General features: G+C 45.6%; 1 protein-coding gene across 1 annotated transcript in view; it reads left to right on the top strand.

Annotated features, from left to right (window-relative positions):
* The first annotated feature begins 343 nt into the window (after positions 1-343).
* Positions 344-25,093, top strand: part of ZFYVE1 (zinc finger FYVE-type containing 1) — a 59,129-nt gene continuing 34,379 nt past the window's right edge. The window contains exons 1-2 of the mRNA XM_031001723.3: positions 344-618; positions 2,605-3,520. Of these exons, the coding sequence (XP_030857583.2) occupies positions 3,038-3,520 (483 nt within the window). The 5' untranslated portion in view covers positions 344-618; positions 2,605-3,037. The remainder of the gene's footprint in view (positions 619-2,604; positions 3,521-25,093) is intronic.

Genomic DNA, 25,093 nt, shown 5'->3' with positions numbered 1-25,093 from the left:
TGCTCACACGTTTCTGAGGGAATGGTGTGCAAGAGGTTACTTGAATCCAAATTAATTGACTCACCATTTCCCACTTATACTAGACATTATTACATCAGTTCTCTAATGTAGCACCATGCCTTCCCCAGTTACAACCCAAAAGAACGTGCTGAAACCTGCGGACACCACACTCAATGCAAAAACTCCAAGTCCCGAAATCCTCCGTAGCCTGTCCCCACCGCCTCCTCGCAAGAGTAGCCTCTTCAGTACTGGGAGTTGTAGTCATTCAGAGTCTTCCCTTCCGGGATGAGGGGCGAGAGCACGCCTCGAGGAGCTACATCTCCCAGGAGGCAGTGCGCACTACGCCCTTGCTGGCGCCGGGCTCCTCCCTCTCTCGCTCCTCCCTTTCTGGGCTGCACCGCTCACGCCTTCCTGTTAGTTCGAGCTGGGAGAAGTTCACTCCGATCAGCTGATCCCAACTGACAACAGGAGAGGAGGAAGCCCGGGAGGCAACGAAGGAGGAGGGTGGCGGAGATGGAGATGAGGATGGATCTGCCGGTGTCCTGAGGAATAGCCTCTGCCCCCACCGGCGCCCTGCGGCCCCCCGACGCCGCCTTGCTGCGGCCGAGCTTCTCAGTGGTGGGATCCCCGGGCCGCGGCGGGCAGGGCAGGGCGGGGAGGGCACGGCCCAGCGCGGGGCGAGTGATCGTCCTGGGGCTCAGGCTGCCCTCGGGAGGAAGGGGGGGCGGGTGCGGCGGGGGTGGGGGTGGGGTGGTATAAACAATGGATTCGGCTCCGGGCTTTGCCGGCGTGGGGGGGATTTTGGGGGACCTTCTTTGTTCTTAGGCTCCGCTCCTGCCCCTCGGGTTGTGGCGGTGGTGTCCGGGTGGAAGGAAGGGTGAGGAACCCCCGGCTGGGGAGAAGTGTCGAGGTGGGGGCCCGAGTGGGCAAAATGTTTGGTTGACATGGCCGGGCGTGAGGTGTACTTTTGAAGGTTGATTTTATATTTTTCTCAATTGTGACAAGTTTGATTTTTGTTTCTGTTTTGGGAGCTGGCTGGGCATGTCTGAGGTTAGAGTGTAAATAAGATCCCCTAGTCACTCCCTTCGCCTTCCTTGTTTATCTAAAAATAAGGTTGATAGATTGATTACTGTAGGGGAGGAGTGACTATCAGAAAGGCAGGGCTTTACACCTTGTCGGGGCCTTGGAATGCGGGTCAAGGCTAGGGGGAATTAGGAATATAATTGTCAAAGTGACAAAAGCCCCTTTCTTGCCCCAGTTATCTTTTTTCCTATTTTGAAGTTATTTTTAAGTTAGTTTTTAAGTGACAAAGAGAAAAATTATTTATTTTGATTCACTGCAGGCCTGGCTTTGCCATGGGTCAAAGTAGAGGAATTGTCTCCTGTTGCTCCTTTTTTTTTTTTTTTTTTTTCAGTTAGTGAAAGGGACAGAAGAATTACAATGTAAAAAAATTGTTTTTAAAGATGAAATTGTTACTATTGTTTCTAAGTTTTGAGTCTTTAATATACATCTAGCTAGAGTTGAAACAATCCAGTTACAAGGCTAACCAGGTCGGCCCAGGTATTTGATAGATCTAAAGTTTATTATTACATTTTCATTAGCTTTGTGAAGGCCTCTCCACTCCTCCCAATTGTGGGATGCATGTGGGGGTGCAGAGGGCTGTCCTTCCAAGGACTACTCATTTAGTGATTTAGATTCTGAATTTAATATCTGAATGAACAGAAAATTCCAGTCTGGGAAATAGAGCAGCAAAGTCTCTTAAATGCCTTGGACCTAGAGGTGGCATTTGTTGTCAAGAGGAGGAGCTTTAGCCACAATTTTGACATTTTTTTTTTTTTTTTTTTTTTTTTTTGAGGGAGTCTTGCCCTGTCTTCCAGGCTGGAGGCAGTGGCAAGATCTTGGCTCACTGCAACCTCCGCCTCCTGGGTTCAAGTGATTCTCCTGCCTCAGCCTCCCTAGTAGCTTGGATTACAGGTGCCTGCCACCATGCCCAGCTAATATTTGTATTTTTAGTAGAGATGGGATTTCACCATGTTGGACAGGGTGGTCTCGAACTCCGACCTCAAGTGATCTGCCCACCTCGGCCTCCCAAAGTGATGGAATTACAGGTGTGAGCCACTGGGCCTGGCTATACAACAAGCCAGTGTAAGTGTTAAGATAAAAAATGAGATTTCTGGCCAAGTGCGGTGACTCACGCCTGTAATCCTGGCACTTTGGGAGGCCAAGGCGGGCAGATCACCTGGGGTCAAGAGTTCAAGACCAGCCTGGCCAACATGGTGAAACCCCGTCTCTACTAAAAATACAAAAATTAGCTGGGCATTGTGGCTAGCGCTTGTAATCCCAGCTCCTTGGGAGGCTGAGGCAGGAGAATCGCTTGAACTCGGGAGGCGGAGGTTGCAGTGAGCCGAGACTGTCCCATTGCACTCCATCCAGCCTGGGCAACAAGAGCAAAACTCTGTCTCAAAAAAAAAAAGAAAAAAAAAGAGGAATGAGATTTCTCTCAGTAGTTCTGGGCTAATATTTAATTTAGTCAAAAAAATTTTTTTTAAAGGTGCACTTCTGTTTTTTTAGATGAGTGAAATCCTTTTCCTTCCTCTATTCTAGGTATCCCCTGAAATACTGACTTCAGGTCGAATTATATTGAAAAGCTCCTGACCACTTTCTTTCATTACCAAAACTTTGTAGCTGATGTCCAACCGATGAACCCACCACCGTGAACCCATCAGACCTCTCTCAGATAGCCATAAAAGACCCTTCCAATCAATTTTGACCACATCTTTGCTTGCACTTCATGGAGGATGAAACCATCAAACCAAATCAACGTTGCTGCTAATACAAGAGTCTTAGAGGCAGCAAATTAAAAATTTGAACATTTGTTTGTGAAGAACTATAACAGGACATGAAAAGTGTTCCTTTTTAAAGTGTTCAGAACCCTGTGGAAGTTTCGTGCAGTCTTCAGACTCAAATCTTCGTCTTCACCCCCGGGGCAAGCTCAGTGACTATTATATGGTGGGTGTGTTTCCTTACCAGCGTGAGTATGAGTACCCAGACTTCCCCAGCAGAGAAGGGCCTGAATCCGGGGCTGATGTGCCAGGAAAGTTACGCTTGCAGCGGGACTGATGAAGCTATCTTTGAGTGTGATGAGTGCTGCAGTCTGCAGTGTCTCCGCTGCGAGGAGGAGCTCCATCGGCAGGAGCGCCTGAGAAACCATGAGCGGATAAGACTCAAACCTGGCCATGTCCCTTACTGTGACCTCTGCAAGGGTCTCAGTGGGCATTTACCAGGTGTTAGGCAGAGGGCAATAGTGAGGTGCCAGACCTGCAAAATTAACTTGTGCCTGGAGTGCCAGAAGAGGACTCATTCTGGGGGTAACAAAAGGAGACACCCTGTTACTGTGTACAATGTCAGTAATCTCCAGGAGTCACTGGAGGCAGAAGAGATGGATGAGGAGACCAAGAGGAAGAAGATGACTGAGAAGGTTGTGAGTTTCCTCCTAGTAGACGAAAATGAAGAAATTCAGGTAAGCACACGGGTATAGTGGGATTCATGTGTAGTGGAGCAGATCTGTTGTTGGAAGCCAGCTCTCAAAAAACAATGTCCAAGAGGAGATCACATTTTAATCATTAAAAGGCAAGACCTCTGGAGGCTTTAGTTGCATGGAGTCAGATTTAGTTACCAGCTGCATGACCTCTGGCCGAATTACTTTACTTTTCTGAGCCTTAGCTTTTTCATCTATAAAATGGGGGACAGCCTACTTCATCGAGTTGTGAGGTTGAAATGAGACAGTGTTTGTAGAGCCTGTCGCATAATAAATGGTCAGTGTATACGGTAGCTGTTGTTAGTATTAATTGTAGCATTATTATTAGAACAAACTGATGTAAAACATTTCAGAATGAGAGCACCCTGGCAAGCTGTGAGTAAATGTTAGTGATGCGGGACTGCACCTATCCAGGGAAACACACACAGTGGGTCCCATGGGAGTGCTAGCTAATAAGGCATAAACCTGTTATCTTGATTTAAAAAGTGGCTTTTAATAAGGACAATATTCTTTCCAGATGGTCTCTTCATATATATATTATATATATAAAACATATATAAAATATGTATATAATATATATAAAACATATATAAAATATATATAATATATATAAAACATAAAATATATAATATATAAAACATGTAAAATATATATATTATATATATATATAAAACCTATATAAAAATATATATATATATATTTTTTTGAGATGGAATTTCGCTCTGTCACCCAGGCTGGAGTGCAGTGGTGCTATCTTGGCTCACTGCAACCTCTACTTCCTGGATTCAAGCGATTTTCCTGCCTCAGCCTCCCAAGTAGCTGGGATTACAGACATGTGCCATCACGCCTGGTAATTTAGAATTTTTAGTAGAGACGGGGATTCACCATGTTGGCCAGGTTGATCTTGAACTCCTGACCTCAAGTGATCCACCCGCCTTGGCCTCCCAGAGTGCTGGGATTACAGGCGTGATTGGCTGGTCTCTTCATATTTTCTTGTATAGATTTCTGATCAGTAAAAGCCAGTGAGGGCATCTGGGAGTACAGAATGACTAGGGGATATTTGGCTTGAGTCTGAGTTGGGGAGATGGTAGTGTTGTGACAGCTAGGTGAGATTGGGGAAGGGGTAGTATAATGTTTATACTTTTGAATGAAGGTAGTGTAATGTCTATTCTTTTGAGTGGGCTTTCAAGTGAAGTTTGCTTGAATTCACATACTTGTTTACCAATCACTATATAGCCAAGGGTAAGTGATAAAAATCCTTTCCATTCCTAATCTTTTTGAGTCCTATCAACAATCCTGTAAAGTACAAGTGAAACTGAGGCACAGCTTAAATGATTTTTATCACAGTCTGGCACATAGTATCCAGTACCAGTTTGTTGTAGTCAGTATCACTGGAGTATCTGTGGTCCACTGACTCAGTACTTTTGATGGTGGTGACTCCTTAGGTTTCCAGTTTGGAGGGGAGTACCTATGTAAGTTACCATTTGAGAGGCTGCCTAATTACCCACCTAATATTTTTCTTCTGTACTTTTTTCCTCCTTGGATAAAGCTGATGGAAATGAGTTACATCATGATTCCTATATACTTCCATTGTCATGTTAATACTTTGCTAACACAGATTTTCTTTATTGGTTTGAGAGGATCGAATAGAGTTATGGAAGAGTGACCTAGATCCCATTCCGTGTCCCTTGTCAGCGATAATGTCTTTGTTATGGATTACACTCTAATTGGGCGACATTGTGGACTAAATCTTTTATAAATGGAACACTTGGATTTTGGGTGATTCTTGATGGTTTTGCTCAGTTCTCTGTAATGTCAGCTTTTGGAAAGTCATAGTTTGGTTGTTGCCACTTTTGTCAAACGAGGGGAAGCTTTGGGATGAACTAGTAACCCTCATGGATTGCATTGGCACCTTTAAAAAGAATGTTTTTTTGGGGAGGAGAATGTGTATTTTTTTTCTTTTTGTAGCATTGATACGTGTTCCTTAGTTGAGAATTAAGAGCATATAAAGAAGTGTAATGAAGAAGATAAATCTAACTACCCAGAGATGATATTGGTCCTTCATCTTTTTTTTTCTTGAATGTAATATGTATATAATTGGATTGTTTGTAAAGATTCTTCCCACATTTCCTCTGTTCATAAACATTAACCACGTCCTAGGAAATAACAGTTTATTAACTGCAAGCAGCATTTTTGGGACTGATGGTTTAGACATAGAATTCATTGATTTTAGGTGATTTGTTCTCATAGAGTCATAAATGGAGAAATACTTAAAATATCTAGTTCAGTTTTCTGATAGTGAATGTTCAAAACAATTAGATGATTGACATAAATCTAGGTTATAAATTCAGCTAGATTGTGAACTGGAGAGCAGGACCATGTTTCATGGCCTATGCCATGTACAGTGGTAAACACATTGTCAGTGCATAAATACTTACGGATTGGTGTTGTCACATCTCAACTTCAGTTTTTTATTTATTTATTTATTTATTTATTTTTATTTTGAGACAGAGTCTCACTCTGTCCCCCAGGCTGGAGTGCAGTGGCACAATCTTGCCTCACTGCAACCTCCGTCTCCCAGGTTCAAGCGATTCTCCTGCCTCAGCCTCCTGAGTAGCTGGAACTACCGGCACACACCACCATGCCTGGCTAATTTTTGTGTTTGTTTTAGTAGAGATGGGGTTTCTCTACGTTGGTCAGGCTGGTCTTGAACTCCTGACCTCAAGTTATCCGCCCACCTCAGCCTCCCAAGATGCTGGGATTACAGGCGTGAGTGATCGTGCCCAGCCAACTTCAGTTTTTAAAAAATGGATATCAAGGCCAGACATGGTGGCTCATACCTGTAATCCCAGCACTTTGGGAGGCCCAGGCAGGTAGATCACCTGAGGTCAGGAGTTCTAGAGCAGCCGGGCCAACATGGTCAAACCCTGTCTCTACTGAAAATAAAAAAAATTAGCTAGGCGTGGTGGCTCACGCCTATAATCCCAGTACCTGGGATTACAGGCACCTGCCACCACGCCCTGCTAATTTTTGTGTTTTCAGTAGGGACCTGGTTTTGCATGTTGGCTAGGATGATCTCCAACTCCTGACCTAATTGATTCTCCTACCCTGGCTTCCCAAAGTGCTGGGATTACAGGCTGAGCCGCCGTGCCTGGCTCCTGCTCTTTTTTCTTAAAGCAGTCACCATTAACAATGAACTGCGACCGGGCGCGATGGCTCACGCCTGTAATCACATCACTTTGGGAGGCTGAGGGAGGTGGATCACGAGGTCAGGAGCTCAAGACCAGTCTGGCCAACATGGTGAAACTCCATCTCTACTAAAAATACAAAAAATTAGCCTGGTGTGGTGGTGTGCACCTGTAATCCCAGCTACTCAGGAGGCTGAGGCAGGAGAATCACATGAACCCGGGAAGCGGAGGTTGCAGTGAGCTGAGATCACACCATTGCACTCCAGCCTGGGTGACAGTGCGAGACTCTGTCTGAAAAAACAAAGAAACAAAGAAACAAACAAAAAACAGTGAACTGCGTGCCTTTCTAGAATTTTTTCATGTATACTTATCCTTTCCTTTTTTTTTTTTTTTTTTTTTTGAGATGGAGTCTCACTCTGTCACCCAGCAGGTGCTGGAGTGTGATGGCACAATCTTGGCTCACTGCAACCTCTGCCTCCTGGGTTCGAGCAATTCTTCTGCCTTAGCTTCCCGAGTAGATGGGACTACAGGTGTGTGCCACCATGCCCAGCTAATTTTTGTATTTTTCGTAGAGATGGGGTTTCACCACGTTGACCAGGATGGTCTTGATCTCTTGACCTTGTGACCTGCCCACCTTGGCCTCCCAAAGTGCTAGGATTACCGATGTGAGCCACTGCGCCCGACATAAATTTTCTTTTTCTTTTTTTTTTTTTTTTTGAGACTGAGTCTCACTCTGTTGCCCCGGCTGGAGTGCAGTGGTGTGATCTCGGCTCACTGCAACCTCCGTCTCCTGGGTTCAAGTGATTCTCCTGCGTCAGCCTCCCGAGTAGCTGTGATTGTAGGCACCACCACCACGCCTGGCTAATTTTTGTATTTTTAGTAGAGACGGGGTTTCACCTTGTTGGTCAGGCTGGTCTCGAACTCCTGACCTCATGATCCACCTGCCTTGGCCTCCCAAAGTGCTGGGATTACAGGCGTGAGCCACTGCGCCTGGCCTCGGCCTAAAGTTTATAATTAAACTTCATTGTGGCCAAAAGCACCAGCTCACCAATTCTTTATGGCTGCTGTGAGAATCCGATGAACCATAGCTCTGTATAAATGTATTATTTATCATTATCAAAGTGTTATTGATGAACTTCCTAATAGCAGTAAAGAGTCTATCAGTTAGGTTCTGATTTTGTTTTTCTTTTCATGTTTCTAGGCATTTGTGGGTTTTGAGCATTTTCAATTTAGTACATAGGGATTTTTTTTTTTAGATGGGGTCTTGCTGTGTTGCCCAGGCTGGCGTTGAATTCCTGGGCTCAAGCAATCCTTCCACTTACAGCCTCCCAAGTAGCTGAGACTACAGGTATGCACCACTGTGCCTGGCCCATAGATAGAGGTTATTTTAGCACCTGTAGGCTGTAACCCTTGTGTGTGGTCTCCTCAAATTCTATGGCCTAGAGTCTCCTAAGATTTTTGTGTATGATTTGAGTACTATTCAGTTTCTTTTAGAAAATGTAAAAGGACTAAAAGCTTCCTTTAAGGGTGAACATTTTATCATTACCTTGTCATTTGAGTGTGTACTATAGTGGTAAATTTGAGAAGAGACTGACTTTTGGTCTCAGAAGTAGAAAGTCACCTGTGGCTCCTAAATGGACACATTCGACCTGCTAGCCAAAGACATCCATTAATTCATCACATTTTTGGTGCATATATTATGTGCCAGGAACTTTTTTTTTTTTTTTTTTTTGAGATGGAGTCTCTGTCACCCAGGCTGGAGTTCAGTGGCACGATCTTGGCTCACTGCAACCTCTGCCTCCTGGGTTCAAGCAATTGTTCTGCCTCAGCCTCCTGAGTAGCTGGGATTACAGGTGCGCGCCACCACGCCTGGCTAGTTTTTTTGTATTTTTAGTAGAGATGGGGGTTTCACCATGTTGGTCAGGCTGGTCTCGAACTCGTGACCTCATGATCTGCCCACCTCGGCCTCCCAAAGTGATGGGATTACAGGCATGAGCCACTGCGCCCAGCCGTGCCAGGCACTTTCTGTGTTCTGGGGATACATGGTTAATAAGACATGGTCCATTCCTTCATAGAGCTTACTATTCAAGTGGGGAAAGCAGATTTCACACATGTAAACACCTAAATAGTTGGTTCAGCTGTAGTGAGTATTATTAAGAAGAGTGATTTGGAAGTCTCTTTGTCAGGATGGTCAGAGAAGGTCTTATTGTAGAGGTGCCTTTTTTTTTTTTTTTTTTTTTTTTGAGACGGAGTCTTGCTCTGTCGCCTAGGCTGGAGTGCAGTGGCGCAATCTCACCTCACTGCAACCTCTGCCTCCCGGGTTCAAGCGATTCTCCTTCCTCCACCTCCCAAGTAGGTGGGATTACAGGCACCCATCAACACACCCGACTAATCTTTGTATTTTTAGTAGAGATGGGGTTTTACTATGTTGGCCAGGCTAGTCTTGGACTCCAGACCTCAGGTGATCTGCCCACCTCAGCCTCCCAAAGTGCTGGGATTATAGGCATGAGCCACTGCCCCCAGCTTGCAGAGGTGATTTTTAAGCAGAGACCTTATGGGTAATACTAATGTGCTATGTAGGCCTCCAGATAGAGGGAATGGGAAGAATATGAAGGTTGGATGGCATGTTCGAGGCTAGAAAGAATGCCACTGTGGCTGGAGTGAGCTGGCAGAGAATGGTAAGGGAAGAGGTGCAGAGGGAAGCAGGTGCCAATGCATGGGAGGCCGTGCAGGCTGTAGAAGTAAGCGGATTTTATTTTAAGGGTGATGGGAGACACCAGACTGCTTTATGCTAAGAAGTCACAGGACCTGGTAGAAGCTATAGTGACCTGATAGAGACTGATGTATAGACTAGATGGTAGTGACTGTAGAGGGACAGGAAGGAAGGCAGGGAGACCACTTAGGAGGCTGTTGCAGAGGGTGGGGAAAGAAGTGGTGTAGATTTGGTGTTACTGAGATGGGGAAATGGAGAGACATTGATGAATTTTGGACAAAGTTCGTAGGTAAAGTAGGAGTGCTGATATGTTGGATGGAGGAGTGAGGGAGTAGGAGAACTCAGTGGTGACTTGTAGGCATTTGGTTTGTACAAATAACACTTGCTTATTTAAGACACCAGGTTTTATTGTGTGAAATTGATAAAACTAAGTCTTTAAGAACCTGATTAGTACAAAAAAGAGAGATAAATTAGTCCCATTTGTATTACCTAACACAGTGGTTGTCAATCAGGAGCGATTTTGCTCCCTCAAGGGACATTGGCAATGATTGGAGACATCTTTGGTTGTCACAACTGAGCTTTTGGGGGAGCATGCTGCTGGATAGTGCATAGAGGCCAGGGTGCTACTTAAAACCACAGGCGGGACATAGGGCAGCCCTGACAGAAGGAGTTGTCTGGTGGTATAAAAGGTCAGTAGTGCTGACATTAAGAAAGTGATCGATCTGACAGATGAAGGTTTAGTCTAACAGGATATCTGGACACTAGTGAAGTGGAAAATATATCAGGGACAAAAAAATTGAACCAAACATCAGTTTTTCCTTCATCTTTTTTTTTCTTTTTTCTTTTGAGACAGGGCCTTACTATGATGGCCAGGCTGGTTTCCACCTCCTGGGCTCATGTGATCCTCCTGTGGCCTCCCAAACTGCTGGGATTACTGTACCTGGCCTTTTCCCTCCTTCTTTTAGTTCTGTTTGCTCCTCAAGTAATTTAGCTGGTGAACTCAGCATTCTCTTTTGACATATTTGGTAACCTCTCTAGTGAAATGGTAAGACTTTCTGAGTTGTATTCATTGATCTTTTTTTTTCTTCTTTGGGAACTGGAGTTTTGCTCTTGTTGCTCAGGCTGGAGTGCAGTGGTGCAATCTTGGTTCACTGCAACCTCTGACTCCTGGGTTCAAGTGATTCTCCTGCCTCAGCCTCCTGAGTAGCTGGGATTACAGGTGCCCGCCACCACACCTGGCTAATTTTTAGTAGAGACGAGGTTTCACCATTTTGGGCAGGCTGATCTTGAACTCCTGACCTCAGGTGATCCACCAGCCTCGGCCTCCCAAAGTGCTGGGATTACAGGCATGAGCCACTGCATCTGGCCGTATTCATTGATTTTTCTAGGCGTCAGTGGAACTGTACTAGGAAAACCAAAGGACTTACAGATCCTTTATTTATTTATTTATTTATTTGAGACGGAATCTTGCACTGTTGCCCAGGCTGGAGTGCAGTGGCACGATCTCAAGCTCACTACAAGCTCCACCTCCTGGGTTCACGCCATTCTCTTGCCTCAGCCTCCTGAGTAGCTGGGACTATAGGCGCCCGCCACCACGCCTGGCTAATTTTTTGTACTTTTAGTAGAGACCGGGTTTCACCGTGTTATCCAGGATGGTCTTGATCTCCTGACTTCGTGATCCGCCTGCCTTGGCCTCCCAAAGTGATGGGATTACAGGCGTGAACACCGTGCTCGGCCCAGATCCATTATTTAGAGCTCGTAATAAATAAATGATTCATGCTGACGAGTCATCTGTAATCTCTTGAAGCCAGAGGCAACACCTTAGCAAATAAGTTAAAGGTCAGAAGAATAAGATTTCTGGTAGTTAGAGTTCTTAGTGGGGGAAGAGGATAGAATTTTCCCATCTCTTGGGTCTTGTGTGGGAGTCAGACATCTTGTTGTATTAGAATATTAACCTGTCAGGAGAAGAAAGGTGAAACAGTAAAAGGCATTTGTTTTTCTTTGTTCTTGTGTTTTTATTATTTATTTATTTATTTATTTTTGAGATGGAGTCTTGCTCTGTTGCCAGGCTGGAGAGCAGTGGCGCAATCTCAGCTCACTGCAATCTCCACCTCTTGGGTACAGGCGTGAGCCACCGTGCCCAACAAGACTGCTTCTTTAAAAAGACCCATCGTGTAGCTTGGCGGCTTCACTTGTTTACAGTCCCAGAATAGTGTTGCTCAGAATACTGGGACTTGACTAAAAGAGATGTTATTCTAGTGGAGTTCAGGAATGGAAAATAGCAGGCCGGGCGTGGTGGCTCACGCCTGTAATCCCAGCACTTTGGGAGGCTGAGGCGGGCGGATCACTTGAGGTCAGGAATTCGAGAGCAGCCTGGCTAACATGGCAAAACCCCGTGTCTACTAAAAATACAGAAATCAGCTGGGCAGGCACCTGTAGTCCCAGCTACTCAGGAGGCTGAGGCAGGAGAATCGCATGAACCCAGGGGGTGGAGGTTTCCTCTGCTATTTCCTCCCTCCCTTCCTTTCTTTCTTTCTTCCTTCCTTCCCCTTCCTTCCCCCCCTTCCTTTCCCTCTTCCTTCCCCCCTTCCTTCCCCTCTTCCTTTCCCCCTTCCTTCCCCTTTCCTTCCCCCCTTTCCTTCCCCCCTTCCCTCCCTCCCTCCCTTCCTTCTTTCCTTCCTTCCTTCCTTCTTTCAGATGGAGTCTCACTCTGTCACCCAGCTGGAGTGCAGTGGCACCATCTTGGCTCACTGCAACCTCTGCCTCCCGGGTTCGTGCAATTCTCCTGCCTCAGCCTCCTGAGTAGCTGGGACTGTAGGCGCCTGCCACCATGCCTGACTGATTTTTGTATTTTTAGTAGAGACGAGGTTTCGCCATGTTGACCAGGCTGGTCTCAAACTCCTGACCTCAAGTGATCTGCCTCAGCCTCCCAAAGTGCTGGGATTACAGGCATGAGCCACTGCACCCGGCCCTGTATGGGAATTCTTTACCACAAACTGGGCGTACTGGTCTGCCACATGTCTGTGCCACTTCTATTTCAGGCTTGTCTGCTGTTCATTTTCTTGGACCTGTTCTTGGCTTTCTGGTCTAGGGTAGCTTCCTGGGGCTTGTTCTTTCCAGCTCCTCTTGTTTGAGATTGGCTGGTAGATAACATAACAGAAGGAAATCCTTCGGGACTTTATTCTGGTCAGTAGATCATGAGCCAGAGGGATCATAATCTTTCAAATTGTTGAATTTTCCCATTTTTCTCTTCCAATGGCCAGAGTATTATAATGTAAGGACTAATTTTGGTGCAGTGGCTGGTTAGCCCTTTGGCAAGTTCTGGTCAGAATATGAATATATCTATTATTGGTTTCTTAGGTGTCATATAAATATAACAAAAAAATAGATCTTCTTAGGAGCTGTCAAAATAATAACCAATAGTTGGGTTGGTAGCAGGGCTTCCTCCTCCATCATTGCCTTTAACACAAAGAAACTCAAGTAAAAGCCCCTTTTGTTTAGTGATAATGGTAGAGGGGAAGGCATTATATGGTGTTTACTGGGAAACACAGGGTTGAGGATGACTCAGACCAAAAGAAAGATGAAAGAAACCCTATTATGTGCCTTCAGTTTCTGCCCAGTGTCTTGTGAGCTTTTTCAGCCTGGGGATCATTCAGTTACAACAGACTCCTGGCATTTAACTTGGTACGCTATTTTGTTTTAGTACAAGGATGTTTCAAATTTGACCCATGTAAGCCATCGAAACCACTGTGAGTCAGCTTTCTAGAGAACCTGTCTTTAACTACTTTAAGACACCTTCAGTTTGCATGATTCTGTTTTTTCTTCTGGCCTGTCAATTCCTTGAAGTGATTGATTTTTCTGGATTTGAGCAGGCATTTGGCTTTTTGAGCCAGGATTAACATAATAGACATATTTCTTATTAATTTGACCTTCAATGTTTTCCTGTGGGTGCATCTACTGGCTGAACCACCCTTGAGTTTATCCAGGAGATTATATAGGCAGATGCACTTCTGATGGCTGGTCAGACTTTTCTGGGGAGTCTTCCCTACTTCGGGAGGAGCTCTCATGAGATCATTTCTATCTGAGGTTAGAACTGCTAAATGTATCGAACACATTTGCTTGATGGGAAATCGGAGAAAAGATGTGGGGAGACCATGAAGAAGGGAAGAAAAACAAGGGTAAAGAAGTTTCAGGCAAGGGGAGTTGGAAAGACCTATGGAAAGAGACGCAGAGGAGCTTTTGAAGGTGGGGAAGGGTGGATACTTCCCTGGAGAATATTTTGTTCATTTCCCCCTTCTTTTCTTTTTTTTTTTCTTTTTTTTTTTTTTGAGATGGAGTTTCGCTCTTGTCGCCCAGGCTGGAGTGCAGTGGCGCAATCTTGGCTTACTACAACCTGGGTTCAAGCGATTCTCCTGCCTCAGCCTCCCAAGTAGCTGGGATTACAGGCACCCGCCACCATGCCCGGCTAATTTTTGCATTTTTAGTGGAGACGGGGTTTCATCATGTTGGCCAGGCTGGTCTCGGACTCTTGATCTCAGGTGATCTGCGCACCTTGGCCTCCCAAAGTGCTGGGATTACAGGCGTGAGCCACTGCACCTGGCCCATTTTGCCCCTCTTCTCAATGGCTTTTGGCTAGCATTGAAGAGCCTCTGTTGACTGGTTTATATGGTCAGCTTGGTCGTAGCTGGAGTTCTTGGGGCAGAGAAGTTTTCCAGCCATACATAAGTAGTTGACCTCTGGCTTGACTTCACTGGAGGATAATTGGACTTCCAGGTAGCTTCTAGAATTTTTGGTCCCTTCCTGATTTCCTTCTACTTGAGACTAGGTTATTGCTGTCTTCCCCAGGAAATTTGACTCTAGATGTTAGAATACTTGAAAAGAACTGTCAGAGCCTGGTTCTGGCATGAAGTCACAGACCCTCAGGTTCAAGTGAAGGGGCAGCATGATCCTGAGCAATCCAGAATTCAAAGAGTATCCTAGAAATTCCTCTACTTTCTAGCTCAATCCCTTCTGTCTCATGAATATGTTATCTACACAGCTAAACTGTCACCTCTCATAATTTTTTCTTTCAAAGCGTTCAATATAGTTTATGTGTATCATTCTACAGCAGTCATAAATATTTATTGAATTGTCAATTGCATGCTTTGTGAGTTTCGGTAATATCTCTGAAAAAATGATTTAAAGTGAAAACTCAGATTAAATGACGCTAGGGAGGAATGGCAGAGGCCTTCATTCTCTGGAATGAAGCTCTCTTTTCTGTTTATCTGAGTAGAGGCTTTTCAAGGATCCCACAGTTCTTTTTTTTTTGAGACGAAATCTCCCTCTGTTGCCCAGGCTGGAGTGCAGTGGCACTATCTCAGCTCACTGCAACCTCCGCCTCCTGGGTTCAAGCAATTCTCCTGTCTCAGCCTCCCAAGTAGCTGGGACTACGGGCACACACCACCACGTCCAGCTAATTTTGTTATTTTTAGTAAAGACGGGGTTTCATGACATTAGTCAGGCTGGTCTCGAACTTCTGACCTCAGGTGATCCACCCGCCTCAGCCTCCCAAAGTGTTGGGGTTACAAGCATGAGGCACCGTACCTGGCCCCTCGGTTCTTTTTGCATCTCCATTCTGGCCTGGTGACTCATGGGTTTAGTTTGTAATTGGTAGGTCATTGGGTGCACTATAATTTTTTTCCTTATGTCTCAGTTAACTGTTACCTACATCTGTGATATTTGACAGACAACCTATCTACCTCTTCCCCTTTTCCTTTCTTTCTCTCCCTACCTTTCCCTTTGCTTCTCCCCAACCCTCCACTTGTTTCATGAATTAAGAAATTAAATCAGTGGGATTCAGGCATGAACCACAGTGTCCAGCTATTTTTTAATTTTTAATAGAGATGGGGTCTTGCTATGTTGCCCAGGCTGGTCTCAAAGTCCTGGCCTCACATGATCCTTCTGCCTCGGCCTCCCAAAGAGTTGGGATTACAGGCGTGAGCCACCACACTGGGCCATATCATTCTTTTGAAGAAGATTGAATGTTTTCTTATGCATTATATATATATATATGTATGTATGCAATCTTATTATAGGTTTCTTTTTTTTTTCTCTTAAAACAATGTTTTAGGCCAGACATGGTGGCTCACGCCTGTAATCCCAGCACTTTGGGAGGCAGAGGCAGGTGGATCACCTGAAGTTAGGAGTTTGAGACCAGCCTGGCCAACATGGCAAAACCCCATTTCTACTAAAAATACAAAAAAATTAGCCTGGCATGGTGGTAGGCGCCTGTAATCCCAGCTACATGGAAGGCTGAGGCACTAGAATTGCTTGAACCCGGGAGGTAGAAGTTGCAGTGAGCCAAGATCATGCCACTGCACTGCAGCCTGGGCAACAGAGCAAGACTCCATCTCAAAAATAAAATAAAAATAAAATAAAAATAAAACAAAACAATCTTTTGAGAAGGGGTCTCACTCTGTTGCCCAGGCTGGAGTGCAGTGGTGTGATCTCAGCTCCCTGCAACCTCCGCCTCCCTGGCTCAAGCCGTCCTTCCACCTCAGCCTCCTGAGTAGCTGAGACTACAGGCATGTGCCACCACTCCCGGTTAATTTTTTGTATTGTTAGTAGAGATGGGGTTTTGTCATGTTGCCCATTCTGGTCTCGAACCTCCTGGCCTCGAGTGATCTACTCGCCTAGGCCTCCTAAAGTGCTGGGATTACAGGTGTGAGCCACCTCCCCAGCCATATGGGTTTCTTTCTTTCTTTCTTTTTTTTTTTGAGACAGTGAGCTTTTAATTTTTTTAAAGGCTGTTTCCAAAAACATTCAGAGGACTTGAAAGGGATTAAGTTGGTCATAAGTTACTCATGATTCAAGTGAATCTTATAGTATTCTAATTCATTTAACTTAAAACCTTGGTTTTTCTTTTTCTTTTTCTTTTAAGCTTTGGTTTTTGTTCCTCTGTAAAATGAATTTATAGTAGTATCTATATGTTATTGGGGTTGGGGATTGAGAAAAACATATGTAAAATCCTTCATGCAGTATCCACGTAACACACAGTAAGAACTTAAATCTAGATTGACATAATTTGTTATTTAAGGATTTTCAATGAAATGTAAGAGTCCAACCCTGACTCTATAATTTTTTTTTTTGTTTTTTGTGTGTGTTTTTTTTTTTTTTTTTTTTTAGATGGAGTCTTGCTCTGTCACCCAGGTTGGAGTGCAGTGGCACAATCTCAGCTTACTGCAACCTCCACCTCCCCGGTTCAAGCGATTCTCCTGCCTCAACCTCCAGAGTAGCTGGGATCACAAGCGCGTGCCACCATGCCCGGCTAATTTTTTGCATTTTTTTTTTTTTTGAGACGGAGTTTCACTCTTGTTGCCCAGGCTGGAGTGCAATGGTGCGATCTCGGCTCACTGCATCCTTTGCCTCCCGGTTCAAGTGATTCTCCTGCCTCAGCCTCCTGAGTAGCTGGGATTACAAGCATGTGCCACCACAGCCAGCTAATTTTGTATTTTTAGTAGAGAAGGGGTTTCTCCACGTTGGTCAGGCTGGTCTCGAACTCCCGACCTCAGGTGATCTGCCTGCCTTGGCCTCCCAAAGTGCTGGGATTACAGGCATGAGCCACCGCACCTGGCCAATTTTTTTTATTTTTAGTAGAGACAGGGTTTCACCATGATGGCCAGCCTAGTCTCAAACTCCTGACCTCAGGTGATCCTCCCACCTCTGGCCTCCAAAAGTTCTGGGATTACAGGTGTAACCCACTGTGCCAGCCTAGGTTTCTTTTTAATTCAAAAGATACATCCTTTTGAGGGAAGGAGTGTTAAGTATTGAATAAGGATCCTGCTTGTTCAATTATCCCTATTTCTCTGTTTTTTTTGAGACATGTTGCTCTGTTGCCTAGGCTGGAGTGCAGTGGCACCATCATAACTCAAGCAGTCCTCCCACATCAGCCTCCCAGGTAGCTGGAACTACAGGCATGTACCACCATGCCCAGCTAACTGATTGATTTTTGTAGAGATGAGGTCTCATGATATTGCCCAGGCTGGTCTCTAATTCCTGGACTCAAGCAGTGCTCCGGTCTCAGCCTCCCGAACTGCTGGGATTAAAGACATGAGCCACTATGCTCGGCCTATCCTTATTCCCTTAATGAAGCATTTATTGGAAACCTTCCCTAAGGAGAGTTTTGTTTTGTTTCGTTTTGAGATGGAGTCTCACTCTGTTGCCCAGGCAGGAGTGCAGTGGTGCAATCTCCATTCACTGCAACCTCTGCTTCCTGGGTTCAAGTGATTCTCCTGCCTCAGCCTCCTGAGTAGCTGGGATTACAGGCACGTGCCACCACTCCCACCTAATTTTTGTATTTTTAGTAGAGATGGGGGTTTCACCATGTTGGTCAGGCTGGTCTCGAACTCCCGACCTTGTGATCTGCCCGCCTCGGCCTCCCATAGTGCTGAGATTACAGGCGTGAGCCTCTGCGCCCAGCCTCCCTAAGGAGAGCTTTTACTTGGGATAATGAAATTTCCAGCTGATGGTGATGACTCTGGCTTGGGGCAAACCAGCAATGATGTCAGTCATCATGCCTCTAGCATTTACTACAAGTTATTCTGGGCCTCCACTGTGCTAAGTGCCTGATGTACATCATCTTATTTAATTTTTGCAGAAATCCTATGAAGTAGATTGTGTTGTTATCTTCATTTTAGAGGTGAGTAACAGAGCCCCAGAGGGGTTGAATAAAGTTATCCTAAAGTCAGTGGATGATAGAGTGAGGTTGGTTGAACCTTTAATGGTGATACTATACCATTCCCTCCCCCAGAGGATATAGCGTCTAGACATTTTGTGCTGTGTTCATTCATTTATTGATCAATTGTGTCTTGATTTCCTATTTTGCGTCAGGCACTGTGCTAGGGTTACGGTAGTGAACAACACAGACCATATCTCTGCCGGCCTGGAGTACATTCTAGTTGGGGTGTTTAGCGCTGGAAGAGTGGGAAAACGTTAACAGAGGTGGTGGGTGGGAATGGAGGCTTTGAGCAAGAGAAGGGTTGAGTCATTTGCCCAGGGTATGATTTAAACCTAGCTCTCTTTTCTAGCCTGGTTTGTGTAGCTTAGCTTTTACTGTTAAGTCCTTTCTTAGCCCTCAGAATCATTCCAGAATGAAAGACCATTCTGCTTACTGACAGGCCTTTACTGGAGCTTACATCTGTTTTCACAGCTGGCCAAATATGGATATGCTATGCCACTTAAAAAGGCAGCTGCATCTCCCATCCAGAAGCTCCTCAGAAAGTTCCCTTGAGGATGAGGTGGGGCTTGGGGATGACTCGGTATTTCCAATGTGTCCTCAGAATTCATCTTTGCCTTGGAAAGCTTTTTATTCAGATATAAATGGATTGCTGAACTGGGTGTGTTGGGTGTGGTCAAAGAAACTGATCAGGGAGCTAAAAATGACTTTTTTTAAAAAAAGAATTTTTGTGGACCATCTCTGCATAGAAACACTTTTATTAGGCCAGGCATGGTGGCTTACGCCTGTAATCCCAGCACTTTGGGAGGCTGAGACGGATGGATCACCTGAGGTCAGGAGTTCGAGACCAGCCTGACCAACATGGAGAAACCCTGTTTCTACTAAAAATACAAAATTAGCTGGGTGTGGTGGCACATGCCTGTAATCCCAGCTACTCAGGAAGCTGAGGCAGGAGAATCACTTGCACCCGGGAGGCAGAGGTTGTGGTGAGCCGAGATCGTGCCATTGCACTCCAGCCTGGGCAACAAGAGTGAAACTCCGTCTCACACACAAAAAAATAAAAAAAGAAACACTTTTATTTCTGCTAGGATAGGAGAGGAGCTGCAGGCAGTCTCTGTGAAGCATAGTGTCAGAAGCACCACTGGTAGTTACAAGACATGGAGAGGAATTCCTGACCTCTCAAGTAATGGAACACTTTGGGGACACTAGAGTGGAAGAAAGTGATCTTTGTCCCTGCCAAATGTGCTCAGTGTGTTTGTGAGACCAACCCTGTGACTTCAGTGTCTTCAGAAAACATTTGATTGAGAAATGATTGTGTTTTTATGTGAAACTCTAGCAACATGTACGTGGATAGACATGAGGTATACATGCCCTTTAGGATAGAATGAAAAGAAATTTTCTAAACTTGCTGTGTTGAGGAAACAGACTTAATAGAACTTAAACCTTGCTATTGGAAGGAAATCTAATCATTTGGACTTTAAAATAGACTGGTTACTGATCTGTATGACATAGTTTAGGTAAAATCCTGTTTGAAATTTAGGCCATGGGGTTGGGCTCAGTGGCTCACACCTATAATCCCAAGTGCTTTGGGAGGCCAAGGAAGGAGTATTGCCTGAGGCCAGGAGTTCAAGACCAGCCTGGGCAACATAGAGAGACCCTGTCTCTACAAAAAATAAAAAAGTTTAGCCAGCTATGGTGGTGCACGCCAGTAGTCCTCCTAGCTACCCAGGAGGCTGAGGCAGGAGATTGATTGAGCCTGAGAGGTTGAGGCTGCAGTGAATCACTGTATTCCAACCTGGGCAACAGAGCAAGACCTGTCTTTAGAAAAAAAAAGTTGGAGGAATGTATGATTGTAGTTGGTACAGATTAAATCTCGTTTTTCCCAGGGGCCAGTACTGAAAAGACCTTGGTGCCAAACTACTTTTCTTAAGAGTGTTTTCCAGGTTTGTTGGGGTTTAACTTCTAGAATCTCTGACTGTGCTGTGTTGAACTTCCTTCCTTCCAAGGCTCTTTAGTTCCTTCCTCACCTCTTGGTTTCCCTTTTCAGGCCTCCTTGGAACAGAGCCGGTGCATGGTCTTTCATTCTAGAATGATTCTGTGAGGGCTTGGAAGGAATCTCTCGAGGGAGAACATCATCATTCCCTTGGCCTGCTTGGGTCGCAGGTTGATGCTGGACACTTTTCACTACCATGAACTATTCTGAATTCTAAATTGGGGCCGGGCGCAGTGGCTTATCCCTGTAATCCCAGCACTTTGAGAGGCCAAGGTAGGCAGATCACCTGAGATCAGGGAGTTCGAGACCAGCTGGACAACATAAACCCTGTCTCTACTAAAAATACAAAAAATTACCTGGGTATGGTGGCGCGTGTCTGTAGTCCCAGCTACTCAGGAGGCTGAGGCAGGAGAATCGCTTGAACCAGGGAAGCAGAGGTTGCAGTAAGCCAAGATTGCGGCACTGCACTCCAGCCTGGGCGACAGAGTTAGACTCTGTCTCAAAAAAAAAAAAAGGAACTGGGGTGGGGGATCATTGAGTACAGTTATATTTCATTTTACAGACTCTTCTTGGGAGTCTATACAAAGTAAAAAGCTTTGGGTGAATTGGAGGGAGAGAGGGAGGTGCTGCTGGGTTTTGTAAAGGTTTTTAGACAGAGTCTTACTCTGTTGGCCAGGCTGGAGTGCAGTGGTGCAATCTCGGCTCACTGCAACCTACACCTCCTGGGTTCAAGTGATTCTCCTGCCTTAGCCTCCCGAGTAGCTGGGATTACAGGCATGTGCCACCACACTCAGCTAATTTTTATATTTTTAGTAGAGATGGGGTTTCACCACGTTGGCCAGGCTGGTCTCGAACTCCCTGCTTCAAGTGATCAAACTTCCTAGGCCTCCCAAAGTGCTGGGATTACAGGCGTGAGCCACCACACCCAGCCTCGTAAAGATCAATACAATATTAGATAGTTACTAAGAGCCAGCTATAAAGCCAGTATGAATAATAATGTGTTTTGGCCAGGCGCGGTGGCTCACGCCTACAATCCCAGGACTTTGGGAGGCCCAGGCGGGTGGATCACGAGGTCAGGAGATTGAGACCGTCCTGGCTAATACGGTGAAACCCCGTCTCCACTAAAAATACAAAAAATTCTCCGGGCGTGGTGGCGGGCCTGTAGTCCCAGCTACTCCAAAGGCTGAGGCAGGAGAATGGCCTGAACCGGGGAGGCGGAACTTGCAGTGAGCTGAGATCGTGCCACTGCACTCCAGCCTGGGCGACAGAGTGAGACTCCGTCTCATAAAAAAAAAAAAAAATGTTTTGATTAGCAGGAGAAGGTTATCTGATGCAAGCAGTGAGCTCTTTCATTTTAGGTAGAATTCATTTAGATCTTACCACATTGCTGAATCAGCCCCCAAATGAACAATTCACAGGTGCAAGCCCAGCTGCTGCTGCTGTGCACCTGGGTGTTTTCCCAGTGGACTGGTCTTTAGTAATGGTTCACGTATCGAGTGCTTACTCCATGCCAGGCACTGTGCTATGCCTTTTACATACTTTATCTCTTTTAGTCCACTGAGTGTCGCTAGGAGCTGGACATCTGTTATTATCTCATTTCCCTGAGGCGTTGAGTAGTTAAGTAACTTTCCCAAGGCCACACCATGGTTTCAAAGCCTGTAGTGGCATTCAGGTGTTTTGGACTCGCCTGAGGCCTAGCAACCTTGGGGAAGATGGAAGGCAAAAGTTGGGGAGGGGTGGCTTTGGTGTCCCTCCTGCGTTTGCTGTTGGTAAGGCCAGTGACCATTTCAAACATGTTGTCAACTGGGATGGGGTGGCCAGTTGGCCAAGCTCAGGGCCAGGTAACCTATTTAACTCCAGGATTGGAGCACCATGGGGTCACTGAGTGTAGACAAGCCGAACAAGTAGAGCTGGAGCTTCGTTCCTTCCTGGGCCCTTCCTTCCTTCATCAAAGGGAATCTTCTTATTTTTCTCTGCCTTTCCCTCCCTGACTGAAAACCGGTCTTGCTACCACCTAGGCTAGGCTGTTCTCTCCTTTCTAGCTTAGGGAAAAATACTCATGTGTTAAGGATGAATTTAGTAGTATATCAGGAAGCAAAGTAACATGAAAGGCAGAGAACTGTGCCAGAGAAGTGTGGTTTCAGTGTGCCAGCATTTTCCTGCGTATCTGTTTATTTGATTAATTAGCACCTGCAAAGATGGTTATAGCCTCCTTTTTTTTTTTTTTGAGACGGGGTCTCACTGTCACCCAGGCTGGAGTACAGTGGCGTGATCTCGGCTCACTGCACACTCTGCCCAGGCTCAAGCAATTCTCCCACCTCAGCCTCCTGAGTAGTTGAGATTACAGGGACGTGCCGCAACGCCTGGCCAATTTTTTGTATTTTTAGTAGAGATAGGGTTTTGCTAGGTTGCCAAGGCTGGTCTCAAACCCCTGGGCTCAAGTGATCCATCTGCTTTGGCCTCCCACAGTGCTGGGATTACAGGTGTGAGCCACTGCACCTGGCCTAGCCTCCTTTCACATGACGAAAATGCAGTCGGTGCACGTTAAGGGATTGTTCACTGCTTGTCAGTAGAAAAAACAGCCTGGAGCTTTGAGTTCCTCCTCCCTGGAGTATTATTTGCACTGGACTCATCTATAGGCCCAACACATGGACATCCACATTGGACATACCCCCGGACACCAAATGGCTAAGTGGTATCACCAAATGCAGGCAAGGAGTGTTTTCTTTCCATCTCATATGAGTTATATATATATATATAGTACATCATTTGGTGGACACTTAATATGAATCCCGAGACATTTAATTCTGTACCTAAATGTTCCCCTGTCCCCACTTTCGGGTGCCTGCTCTTAGATACTCAGGATAGCAGTGGCTGTTTTGTTTGTAAAGAGTCACGACAGAGTAGATTTCCATGGGGAGAAAATCCCTAGGCCTGGTCTTCCATACCAGGCCTGGTGGAGCAGGTGGATGGCTCTTCCAGCAGCCACCCTGACCTCACCTGACTCCGTGCCGGTAGAGCTTTACGGAGCTTTTGTTTTGTTTCTCTTGCTGGCTGACTTAGCAGCTTGGAACCAGGCTGGCTGAGTGACACGGGTCCAAAATGGGCTATTCTGTGTAACTTCTTGTTTCTCTCCGTTGTCTGCTAGATCGGTTAGCCCATCACCAAGTTTATGAAATGCTGCTGTGTGTTCAGCCCTGTGGAAGATGTATGATGGGAGAAGCGTTTAAGGTACCTGGGTACCTAACAAGGTGCCTGGCGTTTATTCCCTCACTCATTCACTCAGCAGCTGCACACTGAGCTCCTCCTGTGTGCCAGGCGGTGTCCTGAGTGCTCTGCATGTAAAGATAAGGTAGACACGGCCCTACCCTCATGGCTGTAGTGAAGGACACTGTCACTGCAGCCGGCATTCAGTGAACTGTTAGTATTATCAGGAATATTCAGGCTCTTAATAATGAAACAATAGTGATGTCATTAATAGAATAATGAGTGGTTTACTTTTTTTTTTTTTCCAGTTAGAGTCTTGCTCTGTTGCCCAGTGCAGTTGCACGATCTCGGCCCACTGCAACCTCCACCTCTTGGGCTCAAGTGATTCTCCTGTCCCAGCCTCCTGAGTAGCTAGGACTATAGGCGTGAACCACTAAGCCCAGCTAATTTTTTGATTTTGTAGAGTTGGGGTCTTGCTGTGTTGCTTAAGGTAGTCTTGAATTCCAGGGCTCAAGCGATCCTCCCGTCTTGGCCTCCCAAAGCACGGGGATTTGGTTTACTATCTTGATGAGATCATAGGAAACAAAGGTTTATCATATTTTCACACTGAGTGGTCTGTATATTTCTCTGTTATCAAACCAGCAGACTCTTGAGAATCAGCAAGGTGTTCACCTCTATAATCCCAGCACTTTGGGAGGTGGAGAGGCAGATCACCTGAAGTCAGGAGTTTGAGACCAGCCTGGCAAACATGGCGAAATCCCATCTCTACTAAAAGTACAAAAAAAATTAGCTGGGTGTGGTGACATGTGCTTGTAGTACCAGCTACTCTGGAGGCTGAGGCAGGAGAATGGCTTGAATCCAGAAGGCGGAGGTTGCAGTGAGCTGAGATTGTGCCCCTGGACTCCAGCCTGGGTGACAGAGTGAGATCCTGTCTCAAAAAAATAAAAAAAGGGCCGGGCACGGTGGTCACGCCTGTAATCCCAGCGCTTTGGGAGGCCGAGGCAGGCGGATCACGAGGTCAGGAGATCGAGACCATCCTGGCTAACACGGTGAAACCCCATCTCTACTAAAAAATACAAAAAATTAGCCGGGTGTGGTGGCGGGCGCCTGTAGTCCCAGCTACTCTGGAGGCTGAGGCAGGAGAATGGCGTGAACCTGGGAGGTGGAGCTTGCAGTGAGCTGAGATTGCGCCACTGCACTCCAGCCTGGGCGACAGAGCTAGACTCTGTCTCAGAAAAAAAAAAAAAAAGCAACGTGTTTTATTCTCTGTTGGCTGGAAGATACTTGATGTGAAGCTTCCTCACTCCTTTGGCTGCAGTAGCCATAAGCTCTTTGAATTAGGAGCTTTGACCCTGGGCTGCTAAAAATACAAAAATTAGCCGGGCGTGACAGCGCATGCCTGTAATCCCAGCTACTCGGGAGTTTGAGGCGGGAGAATCACTTAAACCCAGGAGGTGGAGGTTGCAGTGAGCCAAGATCATGCCACTGCACTCCAGCCTGGGCAACAGAGCAAAAACTCCGTCTCAAAAAAACAAAAACAAAACCAAAAACTGTATTGAGATGTAATTCACATACCATAATATTCACCAGTTTAAAGTATATAATTCAGTATTTTTAGTATGTTCATAAAATTGTACAGTCCTTACCACTATCTAATTCTGGAATATTTTCATCTTTCCAAATAGAAACCCAGCTTTAGCAGTCTCTCCCTCCTCCCTCCTTCCTCTAGCCTCTAGCAACC

The sequence above is a fragment of the Gorilla gorilla genome, chromosome 15 (assembly GCF_029281585.2).
Source record: "Gorilla gorilla gorilla isolate KB3781 chromosome 15, NHGRI_mGorGor1-v2.1_pri, whole genome shotgun sequence".
Taxonomy (NCBI): Eukaryota; Metazoa; Chordata; class Mammalia; order Primates; family Hominidae; genus Gorilla; species Gorilla gorilla.
This window is presented reverse-complemented; position numbering and strand designations above follow the sequence as displayed.